This window comes from Mixophyes fleayi, chromosome 2, assembly GCF_038048845.1.
Source record: "Mixophyes fleayi isolate aMixFle1 chromosome 2, aMixFle1.hap1, whole genome shotgun sequence".
Taxonomy (NCBI): Eukaryota; Metazoa; Chordata; class Amphibia; order Anura; family Limnodynastidae; genus Mixophyes; species Mixophyes fleayi.
Window position 1 is genome coordinate 182,624,963 of NC_134403.1, and position 12,718 is coordinate 182,637,680.

The window sequence follows — 12,718 nt, forward strand, 5'->3', positions numbered from 1 at the left end:
GCATCTGCAATCTAACTTAAGTTGGAAAGCATAAATGTAGCAATATTTTTTTCACACAGAGCCACTACAGGAAAGCAGAGGTTTCATAAATAAAGGAAAACAATTGAATAATAAACTTTGTCTGAACTGTTTATTTTAATATGCAGCAGGAAGCGTTTTAAGAGTTACTATGCTGAAAATCAAGCTATTTAAGCAAAACCACATTACCGACACTACTTAATACCATCAATCATTCTTGCTTTAGTCTTTTTGTCCACTTCTTTTTTCTTTTTTTTCTTTGAGTACAAGCAGCCAAATTCATGTCATCCTGGAGGTTTGGAACAACCTAGGTATACTAATACATTCTTCCTGCCCGGCAGTTCTATTTATACTTAATTGTTGTACTTTGTGCTTGTGCCAAGCAAACACAAACACTTTACAACTTTTATCAGAGACCAAAAAAGCTACAGTAAAGTACAGTACTAAGCAAGCACCTAGTCAGAAATCACCTGACCTTCACAATTTTAAACTGCATTTAAAGAAATGTCTTATTTGACATTGTGTGGCGGCTGCCTGGTTAAAAGCTTTAAATCCATTTCACGTCTATCTTCTTTAAAGTGAATTTTTTTCTTTTCTTTAGATGATAAAGAGCAACCCGAGATCCCTAACAACTTTTCTCCTAACATATCCTCCCTTCCTTCAACTAATACAAATACAGGGGTCCTATGACCGGTGGAGGAACTCATGTTCACTTGCAGTAAATCAATCCAAAAGATGCTACTGCACCACCGTTCCTGACTGCAAGCACAAGTGGGGTAATAGGTTCCATCCCTGTATCAGTTTACATGCTTTTACTACATGCTTTTACTAGCCTTGAAAAAACACTAGAGAAATCATTGTTTTTTACACCAATGGATAAGAGCCCTTAGCTCTAGAATAGTCACGTTTCAGTGTGATTAATTATTATGAACATAGTTATATGGAATATCGTTGCTCAATACCCCTTCATTATTTTTATGTATCACGCAAGGCAATACTGTGTAGCAATGAATACCACAGTACAAAATGACGCACAGTACGCTGATGATTGACCATTGATCATAATAAGTTTTGGTTATGTGCATCATTATTTAGTGCATAGTATCTCCTAAGGTTTGTAACATGTTTTGGCCACTGCTGCAAAATGTATGTGTATTTTACCATTTTAGTAGTTGTTTATTACCACACCACAGCATTTTTTTTTGTATACAATGAAAGCTCAAACTACAGCACTATGTATTTTATAACTATAGAAATCATATCATATATCGTTCAAAACAAATACAGCAATCAGCGGCTATTCTATCACTATTATATAGCGACTGACCAAACTGTAGCACACACTCTAATAAGTACACACTCTAATAAGCAGTTAGAACTGCACTGTCAGGTCTATGTCTAACATTACATAATGTACATGTAGATACATATCATTAACTATCATTAACTTCAACGGACCCTTTTGTAATCAATAACATATGTTCACCAGAAGAAGAGTTGTTTATTTTCATACCCATTATTATTATCCATAGGGTGCGACACAACTGCTCTATGGATATAATTGTATCTTATGCAGAGATGATATGTCATATCCCTGGGCAATGAAAATAAATAACTCTGCCTGATATCAATAAATGGCTAAACCACACAGAAAGCTGTAAAGAAAAGAAATATATATAGTAAAAGTCACAGCAGAGCTTTTACAAACCATTCGAACGAAGTCAACCAAACGTGGAAACCCCTTTTAAGCCTTTTTGGAAATGTGGGCAGTAAAATGGTAATTCTACCACTTGTCTTTTTAGCAAATGATTGAGTAACTTGCTTAGAATTGATCATGACAGATTTCATCACTCCTCCTTCCTACAAAATGTCTATACTGGTCATTTACTGTTGAATCTTCCATGTTATTTATTGGACAGCAGAAATTCCCAATACAGACTCTCAAAGCTGACTTAGTCGACCTTGTTCTCTTCTGCTATTTCCGGTGTAGTTTTGCTAGATAGGTTGTCTTAAAGACTTCTAGAGCCTATATATTAATGTAGATAGCCCTGAGCATAATTTGTAAATGCTATTGTAGAGGTCCAACATGTGACCCTACTTTATGGGGGTGGGGGTTTATGTTCATTTTGACTATGGGTCATCAGAATGTCCCTTCCCAGCTGTATTGGCACACTTCAAGAGCTGAAAATGCATAGTGCTGCATGGTTAATTAACCACAATTACTGGAAACCTGCATAATCTCGGTGTTGGCTGGCTCCCTACATAAAAGTGACTAACAATATTAAATGAAACAGTCATTTTGTTTCCTCCATGTATTCCTGAATGCACCAGTAAACTAAGCTGCCTCCGAGACTACATTTTCGTCTATAGTTTTAATTAATTAGTACTTTCTTTCTTGGAGAGCAAGCGTTCCCCAGACAGTCCTTGCAGGTGTCCTCACATGGTACAAATATAAACTCTGTTCCTTGTTTCATTCATTTTATCCCTGCTGTTCATCTGTGCAGTAGATGGTCATTTTACTGAGAGCACAAGACACAGTCATTGTCGTTTCTTAATCCCTTCAACTTTTGTTCGCATGTTTTAAAATTTTTCTTTCGCTCCTCTGAAAACTTTCCACAGAGCAGGAGAACAATATTTCTTAAGCAGTTTTTACAGTTTTTCTTAGATTTCTTATTCGTGTGCCATTTTTATGATAAATCCTGTAAAACTAAATAGATAATAAATTTCTTTTTGCAGGGTTAATATTTAAATGTAGGCACTTTAAATTAAATGGTAGTGGATGTTTTGTGTGAAAAAAACAAAAAGGAAGATAAAATAAATATTTTAATGGCTAGCGAAAAGCTATTTCAACTACTTGTTATAAATCTGATGTCTTAGTGCATGGTAAAAGTTGAGAATCTGCAGCAAAAAGTAATTGATGCTACACTCTGGTAGTTAGTGTGAGGATTATATTTAAGTTAGGGGTTGTAGCTAAATAATGTCTGTCTATTTTGCCTATGTAATGCTCCCTCACACACATAGCAGCAAAGGAAGGTTTATTCTATTATCCTTCATTGTGTTAAACATATTTATTATATACCATATATAAATACTGTGATTTGCCATTTCTGCTTTTATATGGAATCTTCTTTGGTGATGGAACCAAAAGCTTGCATGGTGTTTTATTTTATTACTAGTTAGCAGTTACCACTATTAATCTCCATTTTTAATAAAAAGCAGAAAAGAAAATAACTAATGTATATTGTATATGTACTTACTAATGTAAATTTATAAGGATATTGTGGTGACTTCCAATATTCATATAGTGGTATATTATTCCTGGTGGTATGAAAGTATCTAATAAATACTGAAGTGATCACAACTTTAAGTACCATAGATGGTCATTATTTACAGCTGTCATTTGACATTTTAATGTTGTCTACATGTGACAGTTTGATTGCTATTAAATATATAAAACTAAGACATATAACAAAATGAAATGCAGATGTTGCATCCATTAATGCAAAGAGAGCAGGGTAGGATTAACTAATCATTTACTTAAAATATTGTCGAATAGGAAATAATGGAGGCAGGACAGAAAACAAGGATGGCCTGGAAACGTCCAAGATAATTATCAGTTTAAATAAAACATTATAATGAGGTCACATTAACATGTTTATGCAGCTGTAAATGCTTTATGAATGGTACTTAATGTTGTTATCACTTCAGTATCTATTAGAAACACATGCAATGCAAGTGATAAAATATCCACCTGTATATGGATATTTGAAGTACCCACCGTTTTTAGCTATTCTTATGAGTTATAATAATGGGTACATCTGCACTTTTTAGCTTTTAATAATACTTGTTGCAACAAAGTCATTGATTTAATAAACAGAATCACAAAGCACTGTATAGTGACATGAAATATTGTTACCATGTTTATTGTGTTCTTTTAAATAGGACCAACTTTTATGCAGTTTTTGTACCCCTTTTAGATTACGTTATGTTACTAGCATATATTGTTTTTAGCCTGTGTATTTCCATATAATTGAGGAAAGTGGGCCTCAGCTACAAGGTCTTTCCTAACAGTCCTTTATATTGTAAGCTTCCGCAAGCAGCTAATCTTCTTGTCCTCCTCCTCCTATTACTTGTGCCTTTGGCTTCCCAACAAAAACTTTGCACCTCTACACTAGATCCCTGCAGCCCTTGGTGCACCTTTTCTTCTTTGCCTTCCCCTCTCTATCAGTGCCCTGATCCTGTTAGTTCGCCCACTCTGCTGGGCACAGGTTCAGATTGCTTTAGCTCACTCCCTACCTCGTCGCCTTCCCTTTCCTAGCTTCTAAGTATTCTTGTATTCACGTCTACCTCTTTGCTCTGTGCACCTGTTCTCACCTGAGTTGATTTAATTGCACTTTGTTTTTGTACTGCCCTGCATGCTGTTTCTGTTTTGTCCAGCTCCATGTACGGTGTTGTGAACCCTTTGTGACACTATATAAATGAAGGATAGTAATAAATAACACTTTGAGTGCCATCGCTCTACAGAGCAAAGTAAGATAACAATAACAGCAGTGCTAGACTCTGATGGAAAATATTACTTTGCCCCATTTGCCATATGAATCCAAAATATTTATTTTATATCGGTTATAAAATTATCAGTCTTTTAAATTGGCTTTTTAACGGGCTCATAATTTTTATTCTATCACAATGCTATTTAGTAATTGTCAGGGTCTTCTTTATGTCTTCTCTTTTATGTGAACCATATTGTAAGCTTTTGCAAAATCCAGATGGTCAATTCACCCAAAGCCTAAGTCTAATAATCTGAGTGCACCACTGATGACCTTTATAAATTCACTTGTTGGCAACCATGTTCAGCCAGTTACTTTTTTCAAATTAGACCTGTAGTTTAACAGCATCTAAGTGAATGTGAATTGAGAAACTATAACTAGAGGTGTTCACTTGTATGACACACAAAAAGATGTGGATGGCATTGTAGACTGTTTTAAATATTATCTAGTTGTACATGTATATATAAATTTTACTGCTCATTCCATTTTATAGCTTCTCCTTGATACTCACTCTCTGAAAACCGTCCTTCTCGACCTGCCATCAATCGGTTCTCAAGTGGTACGGAAAGCTCCTGCGAGTTACACAAAAATTGTGGTTAAAGGAATGACCCGAGCTGAGATGATCCTGAAGGTGAGCTGCTCAGAGTACATTTTTGTTTGTGTTGAAGCCAATATTTTACAATAGATCTAGAGACCATCTTTTGTTTTTTAATGTATATGTGAGTAGCTAACATCATGTATCTGGGGAGTTTATTCATAATAATAATAGGAAAAAAAAATCTTTAACAAAATATAAATATGAGTAAGCTTTTATCTCCAAATGGCATCTAAGCATCTTTCCTGCTCTGTATGAGGGTTGTCAAAAATGTATTTGTCAGAAACTCATAGATAATTGGAAAGCATTATTCAATGGACAGTATGTCATAGAAAATATACTGGATATATGATCTTTGTTTCATTTAGAAGTGCGTTAGACATATAGTTTTAACAGTAGTAATGTGAGTCTTCTATCAAAGTTTAGATGCCCTGGTTACATGCTGCTGGCCTAGCTTCTACCACTTCAGTTGTGCCTAGTGTTAAACACAAATAGGTTGACTGAGCTGAAATGCAGATTGTTTTAGCCCTTTTCAATCATCTCCCCCATGTCTGTGTGCAACCAGTTTTGAAGAAAACATACACTAGGTGCGCAGGTCCTAGTCAAACACACAGAACATGCCTTCAAGTGCCTCTAGGTTGCCAAGTTATAATTCATGCCTGCCATAATTTATTAGGCAACACATACCTTAAGCATGGTTTAGCTTGGTGATGTAAGGGAAATAAGGACACCGTTCTGGAAGGTGGGGGAAGTGAGGGACCCTTTTATTTTGTGAACAGGACTCTCCAAAACACACCTTTTTAAAAACCTTTTAAGCCTCTTTTTTTTTTTTTTTTTTTTGGCTTATGTTTTAACGTTAACCTTGAAGATAAAGCCGCTTATTCAGCAATTGGAAAGTTTTTTTTGTTTCTTAAATATACATACCAAGACCGTTTTATGACTATCTGAAACTGATGGCTCAGACCAGTATAAATAAACTGTCTGCAGGACACCACTTTGACAACTAGATTGCAGTGAGAACAATTCAGAATTCTGAAGCTTTATTTACAATTAAGAAAAAAGGTCCATATGGAAGTGATTTATCAAATAATTATTTTTTCTTTCTGTTAAGTAGCACAAGTGTTGGATGTTTGTAGAGCGAACAATCTATTTTCAAAGAACATTTTGTACTAACCAAACAGCTCTATATATTGGCTGTTGGTGCATATTTGAAATTCCAGTTTTTACTTTATAGTTGCCATTCTCTTTACTTATTCACAGCAAGCAACAGTAGTAAAAGAAATAATCTCTGTTTCTCTGCTATGATTTACTGTAATTGATTACCATGGACTCCATTCAATCACTCAGATGGTCTTCTATATCAGGCTAAAGTTACAAATTTCCAATAACTATCTGGATTTACTAGAAAAAGTGTATTCTATAAATGTTCCCTCTCCTATCCTTTCTTTATTTTGTGGTAACTATCTCTGGCACTCATAGATGCATGCTGTTAATTGGCTGTACCCTTAATGGGTAATAAGTGCCCTTGGTGCTTCTTTACGTCCATACAACAGTGGACAAAAACAAATATTGCTAAGCCACATCAGAAATATTAAACAGCAAACACTATTATATATATATATATATATATATATATATATATATATATATATATATATATATATATATATATATATATATATATATAATGTGTGTGTGTGTGTGTGTGTGTGTGTGTGTGTGTGTGTGTGTGTGTGTATACTACTGTCTTGTCTAAACAAGGTCTCTTCTCCTTTACTATAAAATGAGTTTTAAGTCGGTGGCTAAAATTGATACTTGTTTGATCCATAATTTGCTCGAACTAAACAGGCTTTAAACCTGTGAAGTCAACCTTTTGAAATATTTGACTGTTTTAGGCAACTATCTAGTGTTTGATCTAGAGTCATAAATTCTTTGGTACCTTTGATTGCTTTGGGTCATTCATGCTTAGAATAAGTCCCAGATCATCATCATTGGTTTATTTATATAGTGGCACTAATTCCGCATATCTCATTAAATGTGAACAATTGCTTTATGTATCCATTATATCTAGTAACTTGGGTAGACTTTGGAGCCATTTCATCAACTGCATGTTTCCTGTAATGAATGCCCATAGTGGATACCATACCCATCCAAATTTCAAGGGTAGACTTTATGCTGCTGATTTCGTTTTAAATCTAAAAGACCAGCGTTAAAAAAAAAAAAAAGAATGTAAGAGGCACTCCGATCCACTAACAATATGTATAATATTCATATTTGTTCAATGATTGGCCAAAGCCTTTATTTGGAGAACAATGATGGCAAAATATTTAAAATTCAGAATCTGAAAGAATTGATTAGTGCTCAAAAAGATATAGAAAAAAGTGAAATAAAACCACCAGACCCTTCGGTAATTTCTGGAGCCTGTTATTCGCTCCTATTGCTGCTATTTATGTACTTAATGGACTGTGGGTCTAATTATTCTCTCATGACTTGCTTGCCAATATCACATGTGTCTAAATAAGACCTTCATTATTATGATGTATTGGATCATAGGGTGCCTAAATCACCGTAGTGTAAGTGAGATCATTTGAGGAGTGCCTTTTACATTCTTTTTCCAACTCTGGTCTTTTAGATTTAAAAGTTATGTATTTGTTGGAAGAGCACCCCCTCATCAATAGTATCTATCATAAAACATCGCATCTTTCTCTTCTATAAGCTGCTGATTTGCTGCCATTTGTTTCCGATCTGGATCCCTGGCAAGGACTTTGGAGGTGATCTACTCCTTCAGTCAGTATTCTGGTGGAAAAATTTAGATCTCATTGGTACTTGGGAATGATGGAGCTACTACTTCAGAACTGCAAATAAAAATGTCTCATAGGTTATGTAAAAAAAATAAGAATTGTTGGGAATTCTTAGCTTTTTTTTTGTTTGTTTTCTTCAACAGACATCCCACTTAGCAGGAAAACTAAACATAATAGTAAAACAAAGTTACAAATTCTCTTCATTGGGGAAATTAATTAGTTTTGGGTGTAAATTCCCTAATCTATTTATTGGCAGTAAGGTTTGTTGATGTATTGTTCAGAAAGCAAATTCATCAATGTTTTTTTATGTCATAAATAGCATAGAAAGGAATGCGCAGAAGACCAGTTAATCCAGTTAAAATCTGTTCAATTTGGAATAAATTTTAGTCCACACCAATTAGAGCTTTCAAAGGACATGATCCTCAAACAATACTTACTTTGAAGGCGAGGTATAACTTATAGATCTCGCGCTGATTATAGGGAGGCTGTTATTACGAGAGTTACTGCTCTTGGACAACGACTACCTGATGAAAATGGTGACAAATTAAAATAAGACACTGGCCAAATGTGAAACATTTCCAGAACATATGGCTAGCATGAGATGAGTGTCATTTTGCATATACTATTAAACCTGAAAATGATGTTTCATGATGACTGCATTTTAAAGAACTAGAAACTCCATGTCTTTGGAATACTTTTTCAAAAGTTATTGTTTAAGTGCGTTAAATTTAGAAAATCATAGAAAGCTTATTTTGCCATTGGGGGCAGTATTCTACTTTGTAACTATTTTAACAGTCATAATGAAGTATGGCAGGTCCCACTGATAAGAGGTACAAGTTTACAGATAAATGAGGTCCTTTTTTTTTATCGTTTTTTAGTGGACACTATATTTTGCAATCTAGGTATTGTCTAAAAATAGATTTAAAAACTAGGACTGCAGAGTTGACATTTATGACTGTTAATGCCTTGGGCACTATGTAGGTGGTTGTCAGGGGGGTCAACTCCTTAGGAATTATGAATCATTATGTCTTTATGGTTAATCACTTGAAAGAGAGGTTTATTTTAGGATTGGGTATACCTCCTGCTGTGTGACATTTCTTATTTCTTCTAAGCGTGACAATGTCTGGTGACATGGTCCAAAGGAATGCATCATTTTACTATTAAAGGAACAGTAGCAGCTTCTCTTCCTTTTATCAGTTGACGTAAATGAAATTTGCAGTGCATCTAGAAATTATTGATGAATAATCCTGGAAGTGTGCAGATTTGACCAATTTAAGGATGAACATGCTATATACACAACAAATTATCAAGGGAACAGTACTGTTAGATGAATCATTACAGTTACCTACACTAATTATGTTACCAAAGCAATAACTATTCTTTCTCTGACTGCCCTGTGCTTTGTGACATCATATTTCAATGTATTTTGTCATTCCTCCACAGCCTACAACATGCCAAGTTTCAAGGACTTTGACTATGGATAGGTCATGTGTCCATTATTTTGCTGTAACCATTGTACAAAGCCATATTAATTGAAACTTTGTAGTGTTTAACTGAACTACTTGAGCTGTTTTCATGATCATACTTGTTACATACAATGATAGGCAGCTTACAGTGCCACATATCATTTATATAATATGTAATACATATATCAGTTTTTGAGTCCATATAATATATTCTTGTGAATGAAGTGTTTGTACATTACTATATTACATATTTAAGCTTGTGGCACAGGCAGATAAAATGCTGTGTAGAGTTTTTGTGTCCATCCAGAGACCACAAGATATCCCCAGGGAGGTGGAATGCTCTTTGGGGTTTTTAGAAAACTTTTCAGTCTGTTGGCAGCTTCTGCATTCTACATTCCAAGTGTAGGTTGGGCCTTAAGCCCAGAAATGAAGTTGCTCATAAGCATTCTGATCATCCAGTCTGCCACATTTAAAGTGCCAAGCCCATCACAAAAGGCACATACATCCCTGCTTAAATTGTTAAAATAGTCTATACTATTTGTGTATTTTGAAGATCTAATATGAGGACTAGAAGATTTAAACTAGTTTTAAGAGAATGACTCTTGGGAGTAAATTAATCAAGCTGCGAGATTCCAGAGGTTTGAAAAGTGGAGGTGTTGCCTATAGCAACCAATCAGATTCTAGTCATTTATTTAGTACATTCTACAAAATGGTAGCTAGAATCTGATTGTTTGCTATAGGCAACATCTCCACTTTTTAAACCTGACGGAAACTCGCCACTTGATACAATTAACCCATGGTGTTATTTATGTCAACTTTACCCAAATAAACTGTGTTGACTAACTGATTTTTGATTGAAAAGTATATTTGTATAAAGGTGCAAAAAACATACGATACATTACATTCAAGTGTATGCAGTACACCATGAAACATAATCATTCATACTTTTTAGCACAATACAAGAATAAGTACAAGATATGACATCCTACACTATACATCAAGTACTGCATTAACCATTGAAATCTTAAACAGCATAACATATTCAAACAAGCAATGGGTGTGAGAGGGGTAGGGTGGGGGGGATAACAAGCCCGAAGCTTTATTGAGAGACAGACACAAATATAGGGAATGGTGCATAAATTAAGTCAAGACATTCAACAAAACTTAAAACAGTGATCGGGGTTGGGTTGGAGGGGGTAAGGGAGGTGGAGATGCAAGCCCAAAGATTTATTGATTAATCGGACACACAGGGAAAAGGAGAAGAGGGAGACAACAATCAATCATCTTCCTCTTCGACAGGACTGTCAATGGTGTGATAGTTTCTTAGCAGGCTGTGCATCAGCCTGCGACAGTCCTGGATGGTCATCTTTTCCCTTTTCAAAATGAAGCAATTCCTGGCAAGCCAAATGGCGTCCTTAAAGCAGTTCATAAGGCGCAAGGTCTCCTGGATTGACCCGATAGTGTGGGTCTGTGACTGGATCATTATTATATAACTTTTGGTAAAAATTTATTTAAAGCAAATAGCGCAGGGCACTAATTTATGTAATTGCACATGCACTTATTTTTGATATTGTGTTTATTGTGAGATGGGAAATCGTTATTTCTGAGACCAGGGTAAAAAATTTGGTTTTCCTGTTGTAACCTTTCAACAGCAAACACCTTTATTTCTGATGTATATCTGATACTGATAAGTCTTTGTTTTGAAAGCCTTTTGCATATCTTCGTGCAAAGAAGTTCATTCATGTCTAAGCTATATGTTTGATTTCTGATAAGCATTTGTAAGTCTGTTGTGTAGTGTAGAGGATGTGTCCTCGTTAAGGCTAATTAAGTCTATTCAATATGAGTGCCCAACACTTAAATGCACAACAGGGGGCCAGTTACCTGAGTGCAGGTCCTGTTAGACAGACAGGAACTCTAAACAATGGAGACAGAACATCTGAAGGGGGGATGTGGAAGTTAAATTGTGTTAAATGCAAAACTAGATTACATCCTGAGATCTGATGGAAATTAAGTTGATATGGAAGTTCAATTATTAGATGCAAAATTAGATTACATCCTGAGATCTGAGGGAATATTCTAGACGGGTTGGAGCTAGGGGCTGGTTTACCTCTGCTAGTTATGTCAGAACTGTATAAAATGTGAGCTGTGTGAGCATGTAATGTATCATTCTGATGTTCCATCTGACCTGACCACTGATACCTTTAATCAGTGGAACTGTCCTTGTCAGGGCACTTGAGCAATAAACATCACTCTGCTTCAAAGACCTGCTTGCCAACTTCTTCAATATTGCTGTAATCCTGTGACCTGCAGATTAGACCCTAAAATCTAATCTGTTCTCCGGCTGTCTGAGGTTTGGACCCAAGCTTTTCCAGTAACACCGCTCTGCCTGCTACCCATGCAGCTCTGGTAAGTGTGATAGGCCAGGGAGGATCCATCCATAGTAAGAAGTCCAGAGTTACCAGCTCAAGTGTACCAGCACAGGAGTACACTAGCAGTGACAGTTACCCAGAAGGAACATGGTTCTGAGTGCCATAAAGAAGTTCAGTGGTGGTAGCATTGTAAGCCCCTCATACTGCGGTAAGAGGGAGCATTTGGGAAAACGAAAGGGAACGGTGGCAAAGTAAGCCCAGCCGGTTCCCAGCAACAATAGACAGGGTGGCATAAAATATCGAATGGTATGAAAGGCAAGTCCTGGGCACACTGTCCTTAAGTTCGTGTTCCAAGGAATCCAACAGTGCCCATGCAGTGCGGCAGACCAAAAAATATGCTGTGCTGTTTCCTTTCTGGTGATACAGAAGGGGCGGTGGACATATTTGCACAGGTTCCTGGAGTGCATGAATGTCCTGAGAGGTAGACCCCTCTGGATAGCCATCCATGCAATGTCTTTATGTCTATTTGTCAGCCTCTTAAAGGCCACATTCTCCCACACATGTTTTGCTGTAGCAGCATGGAGCCCAGGAACAGACTCCATAGCGTCTTTAGCTCTGATGAGCTTGTGGACAGTTTTTGGCTTTCACAAGTCTGGTTTAAGTCCCTCTAGATGGTGCTCCTTCACAAATTGTCCAAAATCCAGGTAAAACCGAGGTGTAGTCCAGTTGTAAGGGAAGGAGCTGTCCCACTTGTCCCAGCCAAGGAACCTCCAAAGAGGCAGAAGGAAAAAGCGAGACATGGACTTTCCAGCAGAGCAAGTGTTCTTTTCTATCAAAGTCCTGCGGATACAGTTGCAAACGAAGAATGCTCGCAGCATGATGTTGATATCGGGTATCCCTTTCCCACTTTTGAGGGGTTCCT

At 36.3% G+C, this 12,718-nt stretch overlaps 1 protein-coding gene across 1 annotated transcript in view; it reads left to right on the top strand.

Annotated features, from left to right (window-relative positions):
• The window catches only part of VPS53 (VPS53 subunit of GARP complex), a 147,462-nt gene that overhangs the window by 118,871 nt on the left and 15,873 nt on the right, over positions 1–12,718 (top strand). Inside the window, exon 20 of the mRNA XM_075195055.1 lies at positions 5,059–5,196. Coding sequence (XP_075051156.1) covers positions 5,059–5,196 — 138 coding nt within the window. The remainder of the gene's footprint in view (positions 1–5,058; positions 5,197–12,718) is intronic.